Source organism: Manacus vitellinus, unplaced genomic scaffold (genome assembly GCF_001715985.3).
Source record: "Manacus vitellinus isolate BGI_N305 unplaced genomic scaffold, ASM171598v3 scaffold_47_pilon, whole genome shotgun sequence".
NCBI classification, from domain to species: domain Eukaryota; kingdom Metazoa; phylum Chordata; class Aves; order Passeriformes; family Pipridae; genus Manacus; species Manacus vitellinus.
In genome coordinates this window covers 1,335,526-1,361,152 of record NW_021940585.1, presented here as the reverse complement: position 1 = coordinate 1,361,152, position 25,627 = coordinate 1,335,526, and the positions used below count along the sequence as shown (strand labels likewise).

The window sequence follows — 25,627 nt, the reverse complement described above, 5'->3', positions numbered from 1 at the left end:
TGGGACAAGATGATCTTAAAGGTTCCTTCCAACCCAAACCATTCCGCGATTCTATGAACACCTTTGTAGCCGAGGGCACCCTCCTCCAAAGTGCATCAAAACAGGCTGGAGCAGCTGCAGGAGTTGCTGTCCCGTGCAACCTCCCTGCCGTGGGCAGGGATCAGCTCCTTCCCTGGTCACTCCCTCCTGGCCCTCGGCACAGCAGGCTGCACACCTGGGAAGTCGTTTCCCTCCTCAGTGGAATGGGGAGCAAAGGAAATGGGGAACAAAGCAAAGGAGAGGAAGCTGTGAGTGAGGCAGTGCGGTGCCATGGGTGGAGCAGCACGGGGTTGAGTGGGGCACAGCCGGTCAGTCCCACCAGCTGTAACATCTGTAGGACCATTTACTGTGGGACATTAAGGTAAGTAATTAGATTGCTGCAGTTATTTTGCTGACAGTCTAGGAAACACTAGGAGAACCCCCAGGAACAACACTTCCTCCTGCCTCAGTCCCCTGCTGTGAAAGGTAACTTGCCTCTCTCCTTGCCCTAGCTCAGGAGTTACCATACCTATTCATACCATTCATCCAGTTGGTCTTTCCCAAACCCAGCTTGACTTGCCAAGACACAATCCAACCTAGACTTGTGGGGTTCCTGCATCCCCTGGCATCCTCCATATCCTGTATGCAGGACTTACCTCTGTCAGGCTGAGCAAGGGGTTGTTTGAGTGACCGGTGTCAGCCAAGGGTTTCCTCTGTGCCTCCAGAAAAACAAGCCAGAGCACTTTTTGGACTTACCACGATTTCGTAGAGCTCTGAGACTGAGGTCTTCAGTCAGTGCAATGGACCCAGCCCCAAAGGCCAGTGATCACATGGTCTGGGCTTGGGTGAGCAGCATGCACCAAGCGAAGGTGAAATCCTGCAGAGAGGGGGCTGATCGGATTGGGGGGGCAAACTATCTTTGGGAACTGGCCAGAGCTGGGTTCTCCATCTCACCCCCAATAGTGTGATTCAGTAAATGCACATTGCTTCCCAGTGCAGGCCAGGAAAGCCAGGGGAACTGGGGAGAGAGCTGACCTGGGACACAGGCGCTTCTCCCTCGGAGCCCGTGTGCCCAGCGCCTGTCCCACCCCCAGCCCAGGCAGCGGCACGCGAAGCACTTGCCCAGCTCCCCATGTGTTGGGTAAAGAGGCAACAGCTGCAGGGGCCCTTCTGCTGCCTCAGGAGCTGGGACAGCACCCAGAGCCAGGCCGGGATCTAAATTTAACCTCGTGCTTTGTGTGTTTGGACATGCAAGTGCAGGCTCCAGCCCCCAGTCCCCACCGCCTGCCCCGGAGGAGACGGGGACCCAGCGGAGCTCCAGCTGGCTGGGACCTGAGGAAGAGGGGCTGGGCCGTGGGGCAGGAGGGGGAGAAACGGCGGGGGGAGCAACACCATGGAGCCTGCTTCTCCCCAGGATGACGTGAAGAAGAGGCAACAGAAGGAGAAGTCCAAGAAGCCGGTGCCACCAGTAGCCCCTCGGCCCCCCAGGGCTCTGTTCTGCCTGACCCTGGAGAACCCGCTGCGGAAGGCCTGCATCAGCATCGTGGAGTGGAAGTATCCTCTGGCTGCAGGCACCTGGGAGCACGTGTGTGTGTGCCTGTGAGCAGGGTGCTGGGGGTCAGGAGAGCTGTCAACCTGCTTCAAGCCTGTGCTGGGTGTCTCATCAGGTCTGTAAAAGGCAGTGAGGCACTCAGGGAGCCCTGGTAGGATGTGTTGGCTGTGCAAACTGGGGCCTGAGTAGGTTGGTGGGGAGAGCTGGGGCTGAGGAGCGGGTCAGGCCATGGGGACCTTGGGTGGGGTGGTGCAGGGACAGGCAGGGACAGCCTGGGGAGAAGGGAGAGAACATGCTGTGTGCTGGGGAGAAATGGGACAGCTGGCTGAGAGGGGAGGGCGTTTGGTGTGTGAGGAGGGGGCACAGTGCCCATCCTGGGGTGGGGATGGGGTCAGGCTGGGGGAGCTGAGGGTGGAGCTGGAGACAACAGGTCACCTGGGGAGAGAGGTTTAGGGTGGGTAACGAGACCCTGGTGGGTTGCTTGGGATGGCTCTTTGTGTGTGTCACCTCTTGCCTGATCCCACAGCTGTGCTCTGCACTGAGGGGGGCCTGGCCAGTATCCCCCATATCCTTGCTGACACCATTGTCCTCTCAGCTCCCCTTCCCATCCCTCCCTGGCACTCCTGTCACAGGGTGAAGGCTTTTGTGGGTGATACTGCTCAGAGGGAGGGTCCCTCTGTGTGTCTTTGACTTAATGGAGGGATGGGGTTTGGGTGTTGCTCTTTGATCTTTTCACTGGGGCATTGCAGCTCAGAAACACCAAAATGCCATATTTCTGCCATGCATCCAGGAACTATTGCTTTGTTCACCTATATTTTATATAAGGGAAGAGAATGGAAAATGAAACACTTAACTTTGATTTCAGCAAAACATTCGGGCTCAGGTAAAATGATGGACTCTGGGAAATGGAATTAAGTTCTTCCACCATGATTTCCTCATTTCAGTTGCTGAAACTTATCTGTATGTTCCTGGCCTTGGTGGGATGATCCCAGCCCTGGCCAGGCTTTACTCCTCTTGGAGGTGGCTTGGTCATCTTAGGCTGGCTGTGTTGCTGTGCACACAGTGCCATGGGGACACCAAAACCATGCCCAGGGAGTGGCTGGCAGGTATGGGGGCATGCTCACAGCTCTGCTGGTACTGGAGTTTGAGCCCTTGTTCCTTTACTGCAGAGGGACTCTCTGTCCTTCAAAGGAGTGTGAGCAGAGCCAAAATTGGAGAATTCTCATTTTCTGTTTCTCTAGAAAAAGAACTGGGCTGTTCTACAAGCCCATGGAAGGGAACTGTGCCTGTGTCTTAAATAGGCACTGAGTAGGGAAGAAACTTCTCCATCCTCCCAAGTGGCAGGGGAAGAGCTGGAAATAGGACTTACATCTTCCAGCATGGTCCAACACATTCCTCCCCCTGGGCCAGCACATGCCAGAGCCAGTGCATAGCACAGTGGGGGTCCTTCCCACATCAGTGCTCTGGAAGGGGAGAGGTGGGTGCCCCACCAGAAAGGTGGTTCGTGCAGGTGGTTCTGACCTGTGCAGGACAAATGGTCCAGGGAATCAGGTTTCTCCAGGGCCTTGGCTGTATTTATACCCTGATCACCTGGCTGCCCTCGCTCAGGGATCAGGGTGTGCGAGGCACGACAGGGTCGTTCCAGTTCCTGGGGGTTGTTACGGTCTGCGGGGCCAGGCAGGCTGCCAAGGGGAGATTAGCTGTGACCATCTTCTCTGGGGATACCTGGCCCCTGGCTTCACCCATTGCTGCTGAATAGCTGCTGCTGTCAGAGCACAAAGCTGAGCCACAGCAGTGGGACAGGGTCTTTTTCGGGCAGTTGGAGGGCAGGGAGTGTCGCTCCACTCAGCCTAGGGCAGGTGAAAGCCAGACTGGCTTGAAGCAGAGTGGGTTTTATGCTGAAATTTGCTCACATCTCAAAAAACATGTTTGTTAGAACAAGAAAATCTGTGTGTTCTGCAACTTAATGGGTATTGTGTGCACAACAGCTGGTCCAGCAACTCGACAGTTATTGGGACATGTGATGTCACCCTGGAATTCCAGGTCATTTTGCAAACAGGAGGACTTCAAGGCAGATGGGTGAGGAGTCTGGGGACCCTGGGGGACCACAGAGCTGCAAGACACTAAGGCCTAATTCCCTCTGCAAGGGAGATATGGGACCCTTGAATGCTTTGTGGTAGGAGACTGTTGGAGAGGAAGAAACGAGATTGCAGGACAAGTAGATGAGGAGGATGCTGAGGCTCTGGCTCAGTGGCAGGAGGCAGAGACACTGTGCCTGGTGACACTACATGCCTCTTTTTTTTTGTTAAATCTGTCCCTCTGCATTTCTACCTAATAACAGCGCCAGACTCACAGAGTCATAAGCAGCAAGTGGATTCCAGCTCCAGTTACAATCGAGGTCACCCTTCAAGGAGAGCTCATCTCACCCTGTCCGAGCATGCAGGGAACCTTCCAACCCCTGGGCTCTGCCCCAGTGCCTGGAATACAAAGGGGAACAGCTTTTCCATCTGACTTCAGTTTTTGAAGTGTCACCAGGTTGATGGATAGAAAGGTTCAGAAAAGGAAAAAAGCCTGACAGCACTCAGCCAGCTCAGCAGGCTGGTGTGGATAGAATGCTCCCCCAGGTGCCCCCTGCCCTGTGATGCTGGATTGGACAGTGGTGTGGCCACCACAGCCCAAGGCAGGCCTCAGGGAAGGATCCTGGGGGGAACAGAGAGTGGGGGTCCCTGAGGTGAGAGTCTGGCTGCAAATAAGGTTCTGAAGCCAGAGTTTGAACTCTTTGGGGCCTTCGGGAAGGTGGTAGCTGGAGCTTGACCATGAGGTTTCAGTGGCCCAAGTAGAGCAGTGACAGCAGCAGGAACCTGGGAGCAACCAAGTCCCAGAGTCCTCACAGGGAAATAGCAAGTCACCCCACTTGTTCTGAGATGTCATGGGGCCCAAACAGCACAGTTCCACCTTGAAGGGAGTGGCACAGTCTTCAGGCTGAGCACTGTTCACTCCCAGCCCCTGGCACTCCCGGGGACAGCCACAGGAGCACTGCCTGCACTGGTGCAGTGAGGCTGTAGGGACACCTGGGGATGTTCTGGAGGAGACCCTGCCCCTAGATACCTACCAGTCAGGGACACACAGCCCACCTGAGACCTGAGCAGCAGGTGCTGCTCAGCAGTGTCTCCCTCATGGATGCTGAGTGCAGGGGGAGCCAGGGCCAGCACGCTCCAGAGGGGGATGCTTTGGTTCAGGGCCTACATTATGCAAAAGGGTCCTGACCCTTCAGGATGATTTACTGAAGGATGAGGAGGGGCAAGCTGCCAGCTCTCCCATCCCTTTGTTATTCCTCCAGTGCAGCCTTTTGGTTTGTGCTCCCTCCCCGTGTGTCCCGTGCCAAAGCTGCCCCTCTGTGCTGTCCCAGCCCTGCAGCACCCAAGGGTGAGGGTGAGCTCTGAGTGCCCTCTCTGTGCTCTGCCCAAAGCTGCCCCTCTGTGCTGTCCCAGCCCTGCAGCACCCAAGGGTGAGGGTGAGCTCTGAGTGCTCTCTCTCTGCTCTGCCCCAGGGGTAGGTCGGTTCCCCACACACACCCAGGCAGGGCAGGGGTGCACCTGCTGTTTCTTTCCTGTCTCCACTCCTTAACACTTCCTCTCAGACCCTTCGAGATCATCATCCTCCTCACCATCTTTGCCAACTGTGTTGCCCTGGCCATTTACCTGCCCATGCCTGAAGATGACACCAACGTCGCCAACTCCAGCCTGGTAAGGGACAGCCCTTTCCCCTGTCCTGGGCAGCTGAGGGCTCCTTTGGAGGGCTTTGCAGGCTCTGCAGGGCTGGTCTCTTGCTGTGACGTGGGTGCAAGGTGGGCAATACCTGTGGTGAGGGTACCTGGGGCTGCAGTCAGACAGTGCTGGTCCAGCCAGAGCTGCTGCAGAGTCAGAGGGAGGCAGTGGGGGGGGGAGAAGTGACTGCAAAATGGGTTTTCAGAGGGGCTGAAACCGCCTCTGGGTTGAGATCAAAGGCAGTAGGTCGGTGAGTGAAGTGCACAGGAGGGAAGAATTGATGCCAGTGAAAGAAAAAAAAATTCCCTCTGTTTTTCATCGTGACACTTTGAAAGGGAAACACCCTGTTCCAGAAAGGCTCAGATGGTTTGTTTCAGCATTAATGGAATAAATTTTTCTGACCTTTCCTTTCAAAAGTGTATTTTAGTTTTGTTACTTTATGAGGGAAAAAACCCATTTCTGTTAAGCAGAAAGGTCACTCCTTTGCAATCATTATTCTTTTTTTTTCCTCAGTCACTCCAGTTTGCCTTGAATATGTTGTTTTGATGTGGTACGAATCAATAGTTTGCTCTATTTTTGATTTGCCAGCCCTTTCCACTCTTCAGATCCCCACTGTGATTCAATCCACATTGATTTCCATTGAGAGACTGAGTTTGGTGACTGAATCAAAACATCTAAATACACCTTTTTAATGAAATGTTCTCTCCTGCTGGTTTTGGGACTCCTCAGGGTAAATCCCCGTGGAGGGTTAATTCCTGGGGTGTTCTTTCATCCTCCTGGCCTGTCTGATCATCTTCCCTAATCCCTGTGGACTGAGGGACACTGGTTTTGGTTTCTTCCCTGGCCAAGGGGGCATAACATGGTTTGGAAGGAGCAGTTACCTCAGGTGAGAGGTTAAAGAGGCAAAGCAAAGCTGGGGCAGGGTGACCACGGGAAGCAGATGAGGACAGTGGGGATGGGGAGAGAGTTTGGAATGTGGCTCAGAGCAGGCACGTGTGAGGGCAGAGCTGGGGGAAGCCCAGCAGTGGGTGGCACTGTGGCATGACAGGGGGATGGAGTGGCATTGGCCTCACAGGGCTCCCAGACAGGGGCTGATGCTGCCCAAGGACCAACAGCCTTTTCCATGAGCGTGAGACAGGTGGGAAAGGACTGAGCACTGCCGTGTGTAAATGAAATTCCTTCTATTTCTACTTACTGTGTATTAGATTACTCATGCTATACCCTGTTGGGGGATTTTTCAGCCAGTTGCCATGCCAACAGCCCTTGGTATCAGGAGCCTGGCAGCCCCAGGCTGCTCCTCTTTCATCCCTACTTGTGTGTGCCCCTTTGTCACCAAGTTCTGGTGGCTTTGTACGAGCAAACCCAGCTGAGAGCTGAGCCCCATCACCTGGGGCTGTGCTTGGCATGGGCCTGCAGGGAGTGAACAAAGGCTTGTTGAGGCATTTTTCCTGCAGCAGAGAGGTGCTGTGATGCATTTAATCTCTCCCTGACCCTTTTTTAATTGTCTCCGTGGCCCAGCCCTCTCTGGAGAGGGTCGAGTTTATATAAAGACCCTGAAATCATTGAGGAGGCAAAATGTGTGAGGGAAAACTGTCAGGGTAGTGAGGACATGATGTTTGTGTAGAGCAGGACTGGGGCTCTAAAGCTGAGGGGCTCCAGCAAGCAGAGTCTTCAGAAAAAGGGGATTCCTGGGAGACCTCTGCTGCCACTTCCTTCCTGCAGGGTTGGAAAATGTGGAGAGCTCTGTCTTTCCACGGCCAGCAAGGGAAGATTTGCAAACAGAGTTTACACTAGGTGTGGAATTAGTCTCATGAAAGCTTGGTTAATCAGAATTCACTTTGGGGGGTGAAAAAATGATATTTAATAATCCATAAATCTTCTAAGAATCCATTTTGCTTTATCCTGGAAGAAATACAGTTGTTTAATTTCAACATATTTCATTATTATTCTTTTTAGGTTAGATTTCTCCTGATCCAGAAGATTATTTTTTTTGGTAATGCTCTTTTCACCTAATTTTGTCTCTTTCTAATGGAATCAAAATATTTTCTTCGACCTTGATGAAATTATTTTGAATTTTTAACTTATTCAATAATTCACACCATTTATTTGCACTTTTACTTGAGTGTCCAGAATTATCAGTGAGTTTCAAATCTCTGTTTTTCACTGGCAGCCTTGCTCCAGGAGCAAGCAGGTTCACAGTGTGTTTAGCAAGGTGGGTTATTCAGGGGGATTCACCCAAGAAAATACAGATGTCTACATGTGAGCTGGTTGCCCTTCCTCTGTTTATGGACAATGGAGAAATAAAGGCAAATTTAGAGCAGAGTTTGTCTCCCAGGGCAGTTGGTCCCCCCTGGGTGGTGTTTGACACACTGAAATACCTGGTTTTCGTAGAATCATAAAATTATAGAATGGTTTTGGTTGGAAGGGACCTTAAAGCCCATCTCATTCCACCCCTGCCATGGGCAGGGACACCTTCCACTATCCCAGGTTGCTCCAAGCCCCGTCCAACCTGCCTTGGACACATCCAGGGATGGGGCAGCCACAGCTTCTCTGGGCAACCTGTGCCAGGGCCTCCCCACCCTCACAGGGAAGAATTTCTTCCTAATATTTAATTTAAACCTACTCTCTGTCAATTTAAAGCCAACTCTCTTTTCAGTTTGAAGTTTTTCCCCACTAGCATGACCCAAGGGTGTCTGCTCAGGGGGAGGCCACCGTTTCAGAGCACCCACAGCAGCTGTGCTGAGTCCCATGGGCTTTATAAGGTAGGATGTGGGGCCCAGTGAGTGGGGGACAGAGCTGGAGCTCAGGCTGTCAAGAAGACAATTTAAATAACACAGGTAATGGCCTCTGCCTAGGCACTCTGCTGGTATCACAGATAATGGCTTTATGTTTAGGGAGAATGGATGTTTGATGTCAAGGAGTCTGCTGAAAATCTCACCATTTTGGGTTGTTCTCAGCCCTGGGATTAAGGAATTTCTGTGTTTTAAAACCTGAACACAGTCTCAGGCACAGTTCAGGGAATCAGGCCCATGGGAATATGGGCATCTGATGCAGGGTCAGGAGTCCCACCCCCCTCTGGAGGGCTGTGACTGCCTGTGAGCCCTGTGGAATGTGTGTCACTCCAGAACTGTCTCATGAGCACTGAAAACAGCAATGTTTGGGCAGCCCCACAGTCCTTGAGCAGAGATTGCTGCTCCAGTGCTGGCTTTGAAGAGCTGTTGGGGTCTGTGCCCGGACGCTGGCACGGGACACTTGCTGCAGGAGAGTCCTGAGTGCATGTGGCTTTCCTAGAGCCTGGGGTCACCCCTGAACTCCTGGAGTCCTCTAACAGCTGTGAGAACAGGCCACTGCCTGTACCTCTGCATGCACTGACTCGATGTGTGGGACCACAGGAACTGCTGCTGCTCGGGTACCTGGCACCTGGAGGGGTGCAGATGCATCTGTATGAGCTGCCCCTGCCTCTGTCCTCCTCCTCATTCTGGGATGGGGCCACTGGCAAGGGCTGGCACCCTGCCCAGCTTGTGGCTTTGCCACTTCTGTGGTCACCCTGGCATTTGCAGTGCTACCTCCAGCTCTGGAGTTCCCAGCGTGGGAAGGACAATGACCTGTTGGAGTGGGTCCAGAGAAGGCCACAAGGATGCTCCAAGGGCTGGAGCCCCTCTGCTGTGGAGACAGGCTGGGAGAGCTGAGGGTGTTCAGCCTGGAGAGGAGAAGGCTCTGAGGAGAAGACATATTGCAGCCTTCCAGTGCTTGGAGGGGGCTTATAAGAAAGATGGGGACAAACTTTGTTTAGCAGAGTCTGTTGCAATAGGACAGGGGGTGATGGTTTTAAACTGAAGGAGGGTAGATTTAGATTATCTATAAGAAAAAAATTTTATACACTGAGGATAGTGAGCCCCTGGCACAGGTTGCCCAGGAAAACTGTGGCTGCTCCATCCCTGGAAGTGTTCAAGGCCACGTTGGACAGGGCCCTGAGCAACCTGGACTAATGGAAGGTGTCCCTGCCTGTGGCAGGGGGTTGGACTAAGTGACCTGTAAAGGTCCCTTCCAATCCAAACTAGTCTGTGATTCTGTGATTCTCTGAGGTCTGCAGCTACACATAACACTTGGAGAATCCAGAGAGTGTTTGCCATGACCTGTCCCACCTCAGCCCACTGACAAAGATGCCAGTGGAGTGTCCTGGCCAGGGGCCTGGCTCCTCTTGCTCTGGTGACACCAATGCCCACTTTACAGCCAGATAAGCTGGGGGAACTGGGCCCACAACTGTAGAACAAGTGATGGGGATCCCTCCCTTGCTGTATAGAACCTTCCTACTGGCCATGTCAAGAGTTTTCCTTGTACTAGAGGGGCTACCCCAGCAGGACAGATCAGGATAATCCAGCTGCATGGATGTGGCTGTGTCTGCAGAGCACAGCACTGAGCTGGTGCCATGAGAGAATAAACCATTATGCCTCCTCTCAGGCTGGGGGAGCATGGCCAGGGGCAGGGAGCTGCCTGCTGGCCCTTCCCTGGCCCAGGTTTGAACCTTGCTGGCTGGACCTGGTGGGCAAACACCCTTGGAGCTGGCCAAAGCACTGTTCTCTCAAAGAGACCCTCCAAGGAATAGCAAGTCACCTTCTGATTCTGGGCAAGGGGTTTTCAGAGGAAGACCCTGATAGTCAGAGACCCTGGAGCCTGAGTCTGTCCTGTTGGAAAATCAGAGCATGAGATTGGCTTTTGCAGTGCTGGATCCTGGCACTCAGCAGCCTCAGCAGCTGTAGCTTGCAGTGAGCAGTGAGCTTGCAGTGAGCTTCCCCGTTTCTCCTCCTCTGTTTGCAGCTGAGGAGGCATCCCACCACAGCAGTGGCTGCTGGAATGGCTCTGCAGCCTCTCTGTACCTGAAATGATCCTCATGACAGTTGTATTTGCATGGGATTGCAAGGGCAGGCTTTGGGGAACAGCCTAGGTGGCATCTGTCATTGATAAAGGTGGGAGGTGAGCAGTGTTGAGTTGCCCTAGTGAAAACCTTAAAGACAGAGGCAGTGCCAAGGTCTTTGCTCTTCCCATGGCTGCCCTCAGATCCAAAAGGAACTGGTGCTTGTGTGGGTAACAGTCATATGGGGACACTTGGCACAGCCACTGCTTTTGAGTATGTTAATTGAGCAAGTAATGCTTCTGTCTGAGCCCTGACTCCAGCTTCTTAAAAGGAGAAGTTTTTCCGTTTGGCAGGGCATGGGGACCCTGGGAAGGTGTGTTTGCAGCCCTGCAGCATTCCCCAGGGGAGACCCAGTCCTCGTTTGGTCTCAGAGACATGTTTCTGCCTTTCTGGAGGCAATTCCCTGGAGAGCCCAAGCAGGGATGCTCCTTGCCCTCCAGAGGGTGTAGGCTGAGAGAGACCATGGAACATCAGAAATATAAATAGCTTTATGCAACTGGCTGCTTCTGAGGGCTTTTAATCCCAGTGTGGAAGGGCCACTGGTAGCAAGGGTAGTGATGGCAGTGACAGGCAGAGCCAGATGGGCACAGGCAGCTCTTGGCTGCACTCCAAGGACACATGAGCTGTCCTGGCTCTGTGTCTGCAGGGCCATGCTGAGCCCCTGCAGTGGGGGTGCCAGGTCCTGCCTGGAAGGGGGTGCAGCACCTCTGCCCAGTGAGACCCCAGGCCCATTTCTAGCAGCTCACTTTGCCAGGCAAATGTCTGGCCTCAATTCCCTGGGAGCTTCCCTAAGACTCCAGGCACAAGGGAAGCCTGGCATGTCCCATGGGGACTGTGTGGGGTCTCCAGGACAGAGCCAGCAAGCCCTCAGCTGGAGAGGATGAGGAGAAGGTGTCAGTGCTGCCTGCAGGAGGAAGGTTGTGGTGGAGTGGGAGGGTGAGCAGCAGGGAGGAGAGCCAGAGAGGGGCAGTGCCCTGGTCAGGCACCTTTGGGTGCGGGGTTGGGAAGCAGTGGCTGTGCTGGAGCAGTTTGTAAGAACGGGTACCCACAGCTGCAGGGCAGGGTCCTGGCAGGGGGCCACTGAAGGGGTGAGGGGATGGTGCTGCAGGCCAGGAAGTGGCATGTGGTGACACAGCATGCCACCCCTCCTGCCCAGGGCAGCCACGGTGCTGCCTGGTGTTCATGGGGGATCACAGACGGGTTGGCAGCAGGGGCTGATCTGGAGTCAGGCCGTGCACGGTGGGGACACCAGGGGAGGTGACAGTCTGCTCTAATGGAGCACCCTCTCCTGCCTGCCTTTGCAATCCCCAGGAGAAGATCGAATACGCCTTCCTGATCTTCTTTGCCGTTGAGGCGATGCTCAAGATAATCGCCTATGGCTTTCTGTTCCACACGGACGCCTATCTCCGAAACGGCTGGAATGTGCTTGACTTTTCCATCATAACTCTAGGGTAAGGGAAAGATGGGAGGCTGCTGCTTGTTCAGCTTGTGTCAGGCCCGTTTCACAGCCCATCAGGGACATCATTTTTTCTAATGGCTGCAGGGGGCAACTCCTCGACTCAGTTCATGGCCTTCTCCCCTTTTCCTGCCCTGACATCCGCTGAAATCCTCTCTAACTCCTGTTTCTTCCTGTCTGACTCCTTCATGCCTCTTAGATCTCCTTGCCCTGGAGAATGGGGCTAGCATGGGATCCTCCAGGGTTTGCACACAGGGGGTGGGAGGGCCCCAGCTCTCAGCAGTGGATCTGTGCCTGGGAGCTGGACTTGGACTTGCTCCCTGGCTGAGGCTGAGCGCATCTGGGACTCTAAATCCTCCAGCTCAGATTTCTTGGTGTCTATTCTCATGCCCTTCTCTTTTTCCCTGTCCTTTCTTCTGCTTCTCCTCCTTCCTTCCCCGTGCCCTGGCTCTTTCAGGCTCGTCACCATGACCCTGGAGAAGGTCAATGCGAAGGAGGGAGTGACTTCGGGGGGCAAAGGCGGCTTTGACGTGAAGGCCCTGCGAGCGTTCCGTGTGCTGAGACCCCTGCGCCTGGTGTCTGGAGTGCCCAGTGGGTGCCGGGTGCCCTGCCCTCAGGAAGGGCTGGAGGGTGGATGGAACCCCTGGCCAGGGTGGGGGAGCCAAGGGATGGGCTTCTTGTTGCTGGATCAAGCCCACCCACGAAGCAGGTGTAGAGGAACCACAGGTTCTTGCTCGTCCCTGCGGCTGGCAGTTGTCAGCCCTGGGGATCTGCAGGTTGGCACACATTTAGCTGCCTCCATGGCTCAGCGTCAGCACCTTTGGATGGATGGTGTGAAAGGGGCTCTAGTTTCTCAGGGCAGGGATCTCCTTCTGTAACTCACGTGAGTACAGCCTGGATGAGTGCAGCAGAACAAATGGAGGGGCATGAAGCAGCCTCCAGCACTACCTGGCTCTGCTGAGCCCTTCCATGTGCTTGCATGGTGGGTAGAGAAAGGATTTCTTTCTTCAGAGATGTCAGTCCCGCCCCACCAGTGCCGCTCTTCCCTTGGCACGGGGCATTTCAAAGGCTGCTTGTCAGTGAGGCTGACAGGGATACAAGGTGCACACAAAGCTGTTTAGGAAGTGGTTGACCTCTCCCTTCTGCTGTTGCAGGCCTTCAGGTCGTCCTGAACTCCATCATCAAGGCCATGGTGCCCCTGCTCCACATCGCCTTGCTGGTCCTCTTCATGATCATCATCTATGCCATCGTCGGGCAGGAGCTCTTCAAGGGCAGGATGCACAAGACCTGCTACTACCTTGGGACAGGTGGAGCTGTGTCGGGGGAAAATGTGGCAGAGATGCCTCTGTGTGGCTGGTGGGACTGTGGGATGTTTGATACAGCACCCAACTGGCTGTGAGGGGCTGCTGCAATGGGCCCCTTTTGGCAGGCTTCTGCTGGAGGCGGGGTGTGGGGTGGGTAGAGGCTGCTCTGTTTGGCCTGACCCGCTGCTCACACCGTGGTTTTGCCCCTCAGATGTGATTGCCACGGTGGGATCAGAGAAGCCAGCCCCGTGCACCAGCTCCGGCCATGGGCGGCACTGCTCCATCAACGGCACCGAGTGCCGCGGCGGCTGGCCCGGGCCCAACAACGGCATCACACACTTCGACAACTTCGGCTTTGCCATGCTCACTGTCTACCAGTGCATCACCATGGAGGGGTGGACTGAAGTCCTCTACTGGGTAGGCTCCAGTGCTTGGGCTCGGTGCTCAGCTTGGCAGAGCTGGTGCTGTTCTTGCCTCAGGGCAGGGAGTGCCCTCCTGGACCCCATGGCAGGGCTCAGACTCCCTGCCAGTGAAAGACAACCTGCCCCACCAACCTTCTTGCTGTGATGCACATCCCAGAACATGCCAGGCATGTCTCTGCATCCCTGCAGGCAGTGCCTAAGCTGTCCTTGCTGTTCAAGTGGACAGGAGAGTGCTCCAGGTCCCACCTTTGTGAAGGGGTGTGGGTCAGGCACAGCAAAGACTGGTGGTTGCCCCTCCAGCAAAGCCCCATATTTCACAGTCCTTGGGAGACTGTCGTGCTGAGGCTTGGGCTTGGGGCTGATGTTTAAATCTGCTCCCCAAATGCTTGGGTCTGGCTTTACCTCTGCTAAAACCAGATACAGAGTTCTAAGCATCCAGGGCTCAGAGCCAGGTTTGTGTGCCACCCATCCCAAGCACTCCTTTGGGGGAGCAAAGACCATAGAGGCTATTGAGTGGCCCTAAGGGGACACAGCAGGAAGTGTCCTCAGAATGCTTCACCTGCATCTTTCCTTGCCAGGTAAATGATGCCATGGGGAATGAATGGCCCTGGATTTACTTTGTCAGCCTTATCTTGCTTGGCTCCTTCTTCGTGCTCAACCTGGTGCTGGGGGTGCTCAGTGGGTAAGTGTCACCCTATCCTTTCTCTTCCAGCAAAGGAGTTTTAGCTGGTTTGAACTATACAAGGAAAAGCCTGGGAAAATTCTGATCCTTTCCTTCCCTCATTCCTCTCCCTTTTTTATTTTTGCATGTTTAGAGAAGCTGATCCATGAGTTACTTTTTTGTTAGTGTCCATGAGTGCCTGAGGTTTCAGCTCAACTCCCAGCACAGAAATCTTTTCCCTGTGGCACAAGCAGCTGTCAGGAAGCCCAGCCTTGGAGCACATGATTTGGGGATCGTGTTGTGTTCTGCCAGCACACACAGCAAACGAAGCTGAGTGGGGAGCAGTCATCACCCCATGGCTGTGGGGCTGGACACTCCTCACTGGTACCCCCAGCTGCCATCCTGCTGTGAGCACACATGATTTGTGTGCTTATGGCCAGCCTGAGGAGGACATCTTTAACATGAGTGTCAGGGATCCAAGAGAATGATTGTTAGTCTAATTAATGCTTCAGCAGTCTTCCAAATACAGCAACGAGCTGTCATCAGTCTGTTATGATGATTGTAGCACTTCTAGGCCAAACTCAGTGAGTGCTAATTCCCCCAGTAGTACAGTTAAATACCTGAGATGTGATACTCATGCATTGCTGTGTGGCTGCCACCATCCAAATTTTGTTTCTGGGAAGTGTGTGTTGCCCTTGGGAGTAAGGGGGGCTTTTCTCCTCAGGTCTGTGTAGGGTTAGGGTTTGTTTTATATGTTTCAGTCCTGCATATGCAAGTGGATCACACTCATCTTCTCTATTAGTTCACAGGGTCAATTATACCCTAATTACTCGGATTGGTTAGGCCTCTTCTATGGCAAGCACCATACAACTGCAAGATTAAAACAAATTGGATATTAATATAAATAAAACAAGTTTAAAAGCACAAGGTAGACCACAGGAACCTGACTCTTGTGTGGAGTTAGCTGTAACAGCAGGACAAGCTGGACTGTAGTCATCTGATCCTGGAGTAAGCTGTAGGCACAGCAAAGGTTCTGAAATATTTTTGCAAATATAGCAAAATTATGCTTGAGATCAGGAAAATTATTGCTATAGTGTCTGAGACCTATTAACACATGGCAACACCAGCATGGCTGGGCAGCAGCCCTACAGTCCTGCCAGATACCAGGAGAGAAAAGAATTCAATTGAAACAGAATGAGAAAAGTGGGCAAGGATATTGGCAGACCTGCCCTTCCCATGTTACCATGAAAAGAGTGTCCTGTTCACCTCATGTGATGAGCTCACCTTCCCCACATGGAGAGCTTGGGGCAGGTTTCTGCCCCCCAGATGGGTCAGACCCCACTCTGATCCTTGGCAGGGCTGGGGAGCCGCCCCAGCCTTCAACATCTGGTGTCAGTTGGCTTTTCCAACCGTAGGTCCCAAAGAGCAGCAGTGGTGGGGAAGAAACCTTGCCTGTCATCAGGCATCAGGTCTTGCATTGTGGAGCAGGGCCAAGAAAGAGGAAAGTCACTGGAGCAGTGTAGGCAGGGTATTTCAGGATTTCAGCTTTCCACAAGGCCTGGCCTGGCCAGAACTGTGGTACCTGAGCTCCACAATGTCCCCTCCCCTCACTCTGCTGCTTCCCTTGTCCCAGGGAGTTCACCAAGGAGCGGGAGAAGGCCAAGTCTCGGGGAACGTTCCAGAAGCTGCGGGAGAAGCAGCAGCTGGAGGAGGATCTGAAGGGCTACATGGACTGGATCACCCACGCAGAGGTCATGGACAGTGATCGGGCCCGGGGAGAAGGTACCAGCTCTGCTTGGTCACAGACCCTTAGTGGGAGGGTTGGGTTCCTAACACCATCCTAGAGAGGCAATGTGGAAACCTTTGGAGGAGTCACAAAGACTTGTTTGGCTTGAAAACCCATGAAACAAAAAGCTTTGACTTCTGCAGAAAGGTTTCCTCCCTCTTTTTCTTTTTTTTGTTTTTATTTCCCCAATCATTTTGTTGAATCTGACCCAAACTAGCTATATCTTGGTCCTGATGCTACCCCTCAACTGCTGTATTTAATATTTGCAGACTACGAGCAAGGCCTGGGTCTCCTTTGGCAAAGAGGGACTTGAAATGGCCCTGAGGAGCATGAGGAGTGTGTGCCCTTGGTGTGCAGGGACACAGTGCAGGGTCATGAGCTCACACACCAACAGATGCATGAATTTCTTGCCATCACTTGAAAATTTCAAGGGATTAGAAGTGGCTCAGGAAAGGAGGTGGATATACAGGCATCTAGATGAAGGCTCAGCAAGGCCTGGGGGGCTCTACCACAGAGCTGCAGTGTCTGCCACGCCACCCTGCCTGGTGAAAGCACCTTTGGTGCCTCAAGCTGAGTGATCCATGTGTGCAAAGAGCCTTGGGAAACAGTGGGACAGACAAAACACCTCTTCCACAGGTGTGGCCTGTGTTCTTACAAACCCCTGTTGTTCAGCCTGTGCTCAGATCACAACTGGCCCCAGTTTTCTCTGTATACTGGAGTCCCTGCTGCTGTCCCTGTCTGGGCTGCAGCTGCTCTTGCTGCAGGGCAGGTGCTCCTGGTGCCTCCTGCTTGGTTTGCTCCTGACCCTCAGGAGCCTTCTGAACAAACTTTAAATGTTGGCTCCCTGGGATGGCACTGCTTGTGTTCACTTCTGGTAGGGAAGCTCTTCCTGGTGTGCTCCTGGAAGAGGAGTTCTTCCCAAGGGTTCTAAGAAAAGCCTGGAATGTCATTCCCTCCTAGGTATGATGCCATTGGATGAAGGAGGGTCAGAGACAGAGAGCTTGTATGAAATCGAGGGCATGAACAAGTGGATTCTCTTCTTGTAAGTATACTCTGGCTGAACCACCTGCTGCTCTGCACAGGGGCTTGTGCTGTCCCTCACTTGGAGGCCCAACTGGGCCAGGCTTTCCTGCTCAGCCACCGGTTTCTGGGAGGGAGCCAGGGGCTGGTGCTCAGGTGAAGATGCAAACAGCAGGGCAGCAAACAGGGAATTTGCTGTGGTGCTGGCAAAAAACGCTTCAAGGTGAACAGCTGCTGTGGGACCAGGCTCCAGGCATCCCCTCATGGCCCATGCAGCACAGCAGGTAGTTTAGGAGCTGTGCCTGTAGCCCCCAGCCAGAGGTGCTGAAACCCAAAATGAAGCCAGGAGGTGTTTGCGTGAATGAACTGCAGTGCCTGAGTGAATGCACTGAGCTCCAGGGGCAGGTTATGGTCCTCATCCCTTTTCAGGGAAGACCCCTGGGAGAGGGAGCAGGGGTGGATTTGCCCTGCAGGCACAGCCCAAGGACGTGGGGCTGGCCTGCTGGCTGGCCTTGCTGATCCTTTGCCACCTCTCCAGCCGTCAGTGGAGGCGTTGGAACCGAATGTTTCGTAGGAGGTGCAGGGATGTGGTGAAGTCCAAGTTCTTCTACTGGCTTGTCATCCTGATGGTGGCACTGAACACCCTCTCCATCGCCTCTGAGCACCACATGCAGCCAGATTGGTTGACAGTCGTGCAAGGTAAGCAAAGAGCCTGAGAGAGAGGGAGGGCCCAGGATACCCTGCTGCCTGGAGACGTGTGAACTCTACTGTGCATGCAAAGCCACACTGGCATGGCACAGAGGCTGTTACACACACACACAGACACAGAGCCTGAACACAGTGTGTGTGCACCATCCTCACTTCACTGTCACACAACTCACACCGAACATACACAGTGTGTGTGCTCTTAGGGACGTGAGTTTGCATGGGGAACACACAGAGAGCGTAGATTGTACCATAAACACACGTGGCACACACTCATGCAGTGCAGCCACACTGCCTGCACCTCTGCCCACACATACACACAGAGGGACATGGAGCACAGGGGTGCACACACGTGCACACACCCAGTCCATGTGCCTGCTGTGCTGGGACTCACATGCCCCGTGCACAGACATCACCCCTCTCCTCATCCTCCTCTCCTGTGTGCTCCCCGAAAAACAGCTTGGTGGGCAGAGCAGCACCACCCTCCTTCCCTACCTGCCCTGCCCACGCTGGGACTGAGGTTGTACCTCCCTCCCCAGACAACTCCAACCGGCTGCTGCTTGCCCTCTTCGTGGCCGAGATGCTGCTGAAGATGTACGCGCTGGGGCTGCGCCAGTACTTCATGTCACTCTTCAACCGCTTTGACTGCTTCGTGGTGTGTTCGGGCATCCTGGAGATCATCCTGGTGGAGCTGGGCACCCTGTCCCCCCTGGGCATCTCCGTGCTGCGCTGCATTCGGCTCCTCCGCATCTTCAAGATCACCAGGTTGGGGAGGGAGCTCTGTGGGCACCGGCAGCTCACGGTGCCCCGGCATCACTCACGGTCCCTGGACATCACTGGCCTTGTCCCCAGGGAGGGCTGCAGCTCAGAGCAGAGCTGGTAGCTCCTGGGTGGAGCAACAAGGCCAAGCTGGGGGTTTCTGTCCCCAGGACATGGTTTGTCTCTGGGAGTGGCGAGAACAGAGCTGAGGTCCCACTCTATCTCTGGGTTCTGGGCTGTTGTAAATGGGGGTGCTGTGGGCCAGGGCTCCTGGCTTCTCTTTCCGGCCTCAACCCACTGTGTGCTCACCCCTCTTCCCCACCCTGCCTGCTTGTGCCCTGTGCAGGCAGCAGTGAATCTTGCCTGTCACACCACAGCAGCTTCATTGCTTCCTCCTGGGGCCTGGCTGGAGCAGTCCCAGTGCCCAGCCTGGGTCCAGAGTCCCTCTTGCTGGGCTGCTGGCACATCCCCTTGGGCCAGTTGGTCTGTTCCCTCTGCCTGCCTGTTCCTGCCCACAGCCTTCCCCACTCTTTCACCTCCCACACGCTCCTGTCTCTCCTCTCCCCAGGTACTGGACATCGCTGAGCAACCTGGTGGCCTCCTTGCTCAACTCAGTCCGCTCCATTGCCTCTCTGCTCCTGCTCCTCTTCCTCTTCATCACTGTTGCTGCCCTGCTGGGCATGCAGCTCTTTGGGGGCAAGTTTGATTTCGAGGACATGGAAGTGCGGCGCAGCACGTTCGACAATTTCCCCCAGGCCCTCATCAGCGTCTTCCAGGTTTGGGGCTCCAGGAAGGGCAGTGGGGGGCTGGAGGGGAGGGGGCTGGGAGTCTCACCTGGGCTGTGGGTCTCCAGGCAGGAGCTGGGTCTCAGGGGGATGTGGGTTTGTGGGGGTGATGTGGCTTTGAGACACGAGCAGGGAAATGCAACTCGGGTCAAAAGCAGTAGTTCAGGTTCAGGGCTGAGCAGGGAAGAGGGTTTGATCCTGGGAATGGAAGGGCTGTGAGGGTTTGGGACTGGAGCCAGAAGACAGGATTGGCCTGTGGGCTACTGCTGTGCTGTGCTGCAGAGGCTCTTGAGTCTGTATTACTTCTCTACTCCCAGATCCTGACTGGAGAGGACTGGAATTCAATCATGTACGATGGGATCATGGCCTACGGGGGCCCGTCCTTTCCTGGCATGCTGGTCTGCATCTACTTCATCATCCTCTTCGTTTGTGGGAACTGTATCCTCTGCCTGCAAAGCCAGGCCCGGGCTCCCTGCACCCAGTCCCAGAGCTGCACAGGACTGGGAAGGGGAGAACCTTCTGTCAGCATCTCAGGGCTTGCCTAAGGCTTTTCAGTTCTGAACAGCGGTGGAACAAACCATGGGCTTCAGAGCTTGCACTAGTGGTGGCTGAGGGCTGGAATGTGGAGGAAAGCACACCTGGAGGAGGTCTGGATGCCCAGCAGGCAGACATTCAGGCACAGTGGGGGCAGCCAGCCCAGAGCTCAGTGCTCACAGGGTACTGGTTAAAGATTACCAACCAGGGTTATGTCAAGGGCTCAGCTCCAGGAAGAATTCTCAGGGCACCCTGGAGACCATGGACAGCTCTGGCCACATCCTCCAGCCAGGAACCAAGTCCATGTCCTTAGCACTGTTCCTGCAGATATCCTCCTCAATGTCTTCCTGGCCATCGCGGTCGATAACCTGGCTGAGGCCGAGAGCCTGACTTTAGCCCAGAAGGCCAAAGCAGAGGAACGTAAACGGCGGAAGATGTCCAGGTGAGCACTGTTGTCCCTGCCCATGGGAGCTCCCAGACCTCGTGCTTTGGTGGGAGGGGACAGAATGGCATTGCCTACGGCCCCTGCCCAGGGTTCACTTCCTGCTCTTCCCTCCTCTGCGCTCAGAGGTTACCCGGAGAAGTCTGAAGAGGAGAAGCAGATGCTGGCAAAGAAGCTGGAGCAGAAAGCAAAGGGAGAAGGGATTCCCACAACAGCCAAGGTCAGTGCTGGTGGGGCTGGGCCATGTAGAGCTCCTGAGGAGGGACCAGGCTCCTCCTCCCACCAGCCAGGATGGACAAAGGCTTGGAGCCAGCCTGGGTCTGGACTCTTGGCCAGAGTGTCTCCTCACCTTAGCATCCACTGCTGATGGGGGCTCTTGGTGACTGGGCCCAGGCAGGACACGTTGCCTGGTGAAACAGCTCCATTGCTGGGGATCCTTTTCCTCCAATTCATTTCCTTGGCCACAGCCAGTTCTCAGTGGCTGAGGTGGGCTGGTGCACACCAGTGTGGGGGGGAGCAGAGCAAGTCAGAAGCATTCCAGATCTCCCTTATGTCCACACCAGCACCCCCAATATGCAAACACCTCTTCATCTGTGCTGACTGTGTGCTGAGCTGCCTCTGAGAAGCATCTCACCAGCAACTACTTCCCTATCCACTTTCCAGAGATGCCCCATGGAAACTCACCCAGGAGTTGCTCCATATCTTATTCCACCCCTGGTATATTTGCACAGCCCCAGGCTCTTGCCCAGCAGACATTCCCATTTCCCATCCTCTTGGTGTTGCTCTTTGTTTCAATTGCAGCATCCCTGAGTGTTTTCCCTCACCTGGATCCAACCTGGGCCAGCACTTCATGTGCTTTTTTATGGGCCAAATGCAGAGATGCTGCTTGTCCCACGTGGCTTCCAAGATGAGAGGGTTCGGCCAACTGGCACATGCAGCTGCATGTTCTCTTCTCTGTCTCTTCCTTGTTTCAGTTGAAAGTGGACGAATTTGAATCCAATGTCAACGAGATCAAAGACCCCTACCCTTCTGCAGACTTCCCAGGTAAGACTTGTCCCTGGCAGGGCAGCAGGAAAGACGAGGAGGCATTGCAGAGGGGTGGTGTGTGACGAGCAAAGAATGTGGTGACCCTCTGCCAGCCTTGGGGCACTGAGGTCCTTCTGGCACAGATGCCAAATCAGGATCACGGGATCGGAAGATTGGCCATAAGGTCATATTCCCCCTCCCTCTCTGGATAATTCTTTCCTTTTCCCTCTTCATGGCCACCCTGCAGGTGATGATGAGGAAGATGAGCCTGAAATCCCCCTGAGTCCTCGGCCGCGTCCCCTTGCAGAGCTACAGCTGAAAGAGAAGGCTGTGCCCATGCCTGAAGCCAGCTCCTTCTTCATCTTCAGCCCAACCAACAAGTAGGCACTGCCCCTTCTCCCTGCCTTGTGAAACCAGGCCTGATCCAGGTGCCTCTGGCACTGACCCTTCCCAGCGGGGTCCTGTTTGTGTGTTTGTGCCAGCTCTGAAGGGAACCAGCTCATGGGGAAAAGCCTTCTGTGTGTGGACTGACACAGACATCCCTCCATGCCTAGGGCCTTCCTGTGCTCAGGGTTTAGCCATAACCCTTTTCAAGGCTGCCATGGCCCTGACTGATCTCCCTCTGGCCTCTTGCAGCATCTCATGGCATTTCCATCCCTGGCAGGTTTCGGGTGCTGTGCCACAGAACTGTCAATGCAACCTGGTTCACCAACTTCATCCTGCTCTTCATCCTGCTCAGCAGCATCTCGCTGGCAGCTGAGGATCCCATCCGGGCCGAGTCCTTCCGCAACAAGGTGCCTGTGGAGATGTGGAGGGTTGGGATGGGTGGGGAAGACCTCGTGGAGTCCCCCAGCTCCCCAGTAAGCAGGGACTTACTTGCTGGGTGCCATCCCTGGGCAGGTGGCTGTGATTCCAACCCTGCCTCTGGGAGGGCAGTGCACTCTGACAGAGGAGGCTGGATGTGTTTTCCGTTCAAGGTGCCTCTGGGACAAGTTTTTACTGCTCTGTGTCTCAGTTTATTTCTGGGTGAAGAGATCCACCTGGGAGTGCTGTGCAAGATTACCTTGTTTTGAGCCTGTGGTGACTTATTTGGTATAGGGATGTCCTGTGAGGTGGCAAACTGGGCCTCTGGTTCAGCGCCTTGAATGCTGCTTGTGGGAGCCGTGGCTGCAGCCCTGTGACGCACAAATACATCTGGCAGGGACTGGGAGATCTCACATACAACCCCTTCCCAGGGCACTCAGTGCTTTTGGGGATCAGATGCTTTCAGGTGAATCAGGTCAAGCCAACTCACCTTGAAAGGGAGAGCTTTGTCCCAGCTGCAGGTTGGATTTTTGCACTTGAGAAAACCAGCAAAGCTGGGGGAAGTTCACGAGTCTTCTTGGCACTGGGTTTGCAGACTCAGTTGAGCTAGATGGGCTCCCCAGTCCACAGCGTGGAAGCAAAACCACAATTCCAGGATGTTTGAACACACTGAAGCATCTCCTGTGTCACCCAAATCTCATCCAGTTCTGGTGCTTCTGTCCCCAGATTCTCGGATACTTTGACATTGGTTTCACCTCCGTCTTTACAGTCGAAATCGTCTTGAAGGTGAGTCCTTCTCCCCATGGTCCTGCCATGGGCATGGCCCAGCACGTGGGTCTAGACTGCTCTGGCCATGGACAGTCATGCACTTTGGGCACAAGCTGAGGGTCCCAGTGAGGAGAAACTGCTGGCTGACCCTCACATCTCCAGAGTTCATTCGTGCAGTGTGGGTGGTGCGTGACCTGTCCCAGAGCCCTCCAGTGAGGTCAGGCAGCCAGGTCAGCTGTGCTGTGACATGGGGACAGATCAGACTTTCATCCTGACGTGCCGTTAAGAAAAACTTTGAGAAAGAGAAAGCAGTGGGAATCTGTGGAGAAAAACAGCAGTCCAAGCCACTGCTGCATGTTGCTCCCACTCCAAATGTTTTTACTATTCTCCTCTTTAATTTGCTGGCTGACTGGGAGAGTTTTGTCTCCAGCCAGTGCACCACAGAGGATCTCCAGCTGAAGCCAACTTCCTGCCAGGCTGCAGGGGTCCCCAAGGACAGGGTCCCCAAGCTATGGAGCTGTGAGGACCCCCTTGTGCACCCCAGGGCTGTGGAGGGACCATGCCCCTGAGCCCTGCCCGGCCTCTCTCCTAACTCCTTCTGCTCCTCAGATGACAACCTATGGTGCTTTCCTGCACAAAGGCTCCTTCTGCAGGAATTCCTTCAATATCCTTGACTTACTGGTGGTCGCTGTCTCCCTTATCTCCATGGGATTCGAGTAAGCACCTCCCCATACCATGGAACAGGCACTGGTCTGTTCAGAGTGGCAGGGCAGCTGGGGGTGGTGGGTGGGGAAGGAGCAGTTGGCCCAAGGGCTGCCCATGTGTTCTTAATGTTGTGCTTGGGGGGACAGGGCATGGACAACTGGGAGACAGACAAACTCCTTGAGTGTCAAAGGTAAAGAAGGTTTGGGTAGAAATTAAATTTTGTAGCTGCTTTCTCCAGCTGCAAGCCTCCCTTGGCCTTATGTGGGGTGATGGCCTAGTGACATCTGCTTTACTCTGCTGTCCCTTTCCCCTCAGCCCTGGCTCCAGCCTGGCCTCTGTGGCTCCTTGGTGGGGCTGTGTCAGCCTGGCCCGGGCAGAGAAATCGCCCCAGCTCAGCTCTGCCTTCCTCCCCAGGTCCAGTACCATCTCCGTGGTGAAGATCCTGCGGGTGCTGAGGGTGCTGAGGCCTCTGCGAGCCATTAACAGGGCCAAGGGGCTGAAGGTAAGAGGGAGGCTGGGACTGGGGGCCCTCAGCCTGTGCCAGTCCTCCTGGGAGGTTTTGTGGCAGGCATTGGACCCTGTTCCCAATTCCCACTCCCCACCTGTGGAAGGAGTCTGCCCAATCCCTCTGCCCTTGACAGGCTCCCACTCTTCCTGGGGCCCGTCCCCGCAGTGGGAGGGTGTGGGACACAGAGCTGGGGCTGGCCCCAAACACGCTCACGTGTGCACTGTCCTCCTCCTCTGCAGCACGTGGTCCAGTGCGTGTTTGTGGCCATCAAGACCATCGGCAACATCGTGGTTGTCACCACATTGCTGCAGTTCATGTTTGCCTGCATCGGGGTCCAGCTTTTCAAGGTGAGTGGTGGCTCAGGCGGGCAGGAGGGACGTTCTGCTCGGGCACGTCTTGGATAGGTTCTCCTAGGCATCACCTTGGGGGTGGTGTCTGCCAGTAGTGGGGTCCCCCCAGTAAGGGGACCCAGCTGCACCAGCCCCCCTGGCAGAAGAGCCTGCAGTGAGGAGAGGGCAGAAAGCACTCAGGGTCCAGACAGTACCTGTGAAGGGCCCAGCTGCCTCACCTCATTTAGTGCATTGGTTTCCTCTTTCTGAGGCAGCAAGTGCTTCTCACTGATTTCCTCTGTGCCTTGGATGCAAACAGTTTCCTTTTTCACAGCACCACTCCTGCTGTCTGGGCCTCAGCAGCTCCAAGGCAGAGCTGGCCCTGGCTGAGCTCAGCTTTGTTCTAATAACTGAGCTGAAATTCTCAGCTGATGTGGGGAGAGCTTTCAGGCCACTCTGCAGACTGAGCAGACCTGTCAGCATACCTTAGCTTTTAGTTAATCTCAGGTTACTGCTGTCTTCTCTATTTTCCAGATAGTTACTCCCAGATAGGATGAGCTAGGTAGGCCTCAACTTAGGGCCATGGAAGGTTTTTTCCCATCACTAGGCATCATTTCTTGATCTCAGCCCAGGTCTGCCATGGCTGGCTCCTGAGCTGGGTTGTGTTGGAGGGCAGAGTGGAGAGGCCAGTGGTGGTGGGAGGCCAGGGCCAGAGTCTGCAGGGAGGTGGCAGAGGAGGGACTGACTGTGGGCTGGGTAAAAGTCAAAACTCCCCAGGGCTTCTGAAGTCACAGCAACACCACGGCCACTTCTGGTCTCTGTTAAATGCAGGGCAAGTTCTACAGGTGCACAGACCCATCCAAGCTGACAGAGAAGGAGTGCAGGTAAGAGCTCTCTGCAGCTCCCAGCGGGGCAGTGGCCAGGGATGGGAGCTGGGTGGGAGGTAGTGGGGGCCCCTTGTGTTCCTGCATGGGGATGTTGCATCCAAAAAGAGGTCTCATGCTGTTCTCCCTCACCCTGGGGTGAATCAGGAACAAGCACAGGGCTGTCCTCCCCTCCCAGGGACTGAGGAGGCCTGGGCCAGCACTGCAGTGTGGACTGAGGGGGCCCTGCCAGTGAGCACCGTGTCCCTTCTGCTGCAGGGGCCAGTTCATCAACTATGTGGACGCAGACCCCACACAGATTGAGGTCCAGGAGCGTATGTGGGTGCACAGCAACTTCCACTTCAACAACGTCTTCTCGGCCATGATGTCCCTTTTCACGGTCTCCACCTTCGAGGGCTGGCCCGAGTGAGTCTGTGCCAAGGGAAGGTCTGTGCTGGGAGCAGGGCACTGCCACAGGCCTTGGGCAGGGCAAAGCAA

At 54.7% G+C, this 25,627-nt stretch overlaps 1 protein-coding gene across 1 annotated transcript in view; it reads left to right on the top strand.

Annotated features, from left to right (window-relative positions):
* The first annotated feature begins 1,411 nt into the window (after window positions 1-1,411).
* CACNA1S (calcium voltage-gated channel subunit alpha1 S) overlaps window positions 1,412-25,627 on the top strand; it is a 42,505-nt gene continuing 18,289 nt past the window's right edge. Inside the window, exons 1-24 of the mRNA XM_018079706.2 lie at window positions 1,412-1,572; window positions 5,211-5,316; window positions 11,564-11,703; window positions 12,166-12,299; window positions 12,863-13,015; window positions 13,224-13,429; window positions 14,013-14,116; window positions 15,729-15,877; window positions 16,842-16,923; window positions 17,440-17,600; window positions 18,146-18,371; window positions 18,934-19,141; window positions 19,468-19,588; window positions 20,012-20,126; window positions 20,253-20,346; window positions 21,101-21,170; window positions 21,400-21,532; window positions 21,817-21,946; window positions 22,683-22,742; window positions 23,334-23,440; window positions 23,844-23,931; window positions 24,177-24,284; window positions 25,098-25,150; window positions 25,409-25,555. Coding sequence (XP_017935195.2) covers window positions 1,412-1,572; window positions 5,211-5,316; window positions 11,564-11,703; window positions 12,166-12,299; window positions 12,863-13,015; window positions 13,224-13,429; window positions 14,013-14,116; window positions 15,729-15,877; window positions 16,842-16,923; window positions 17,440-17,600; window positions 18,146-18,371; window positions 18,934-19,141; window positions 19,468-19,588; window positions 20,012-20,126; window positions 20,253-20,346; window positions 21,101-21,170; window positions 21,400-21,532; window positions 21,817-21,946; window positions 22,683-22,742; window positions 23,334-23,440; window positions 23,844-23,931; window positions 24,177-24,284; window positions 25,098-25,150; window positions 25,409-25,555 — 3,056 coding nt within the window. The remainder of the gene's footprint in view (window positions 1,573-5,210; window positions 5,317-11,563; window positions 11,704-12,165; window positions 12,300-12,862; window positions 13,016-13,223; window positions 13,430-14,012; window positions 14,117-15,728; window positions 15,878-16,841; window positions 16,924-17,439; window positions 17,601-18,145; window positions 18,372-18,933; window positions 19,142-19,467; window positions 19,589-20,011; window positions 20,127-20,252; window positions 20,347-21,100; window positions 21,171-21,399; window positions 21,533-21,816; window positions 21,947-22,682; window positions 22,743-23,333; window positions 23,441-23,843; window positions 23,932-24,176; window positions 24,285-25,097; window positions 25,151-25,408; window positions 25,556-25,627) is intronic.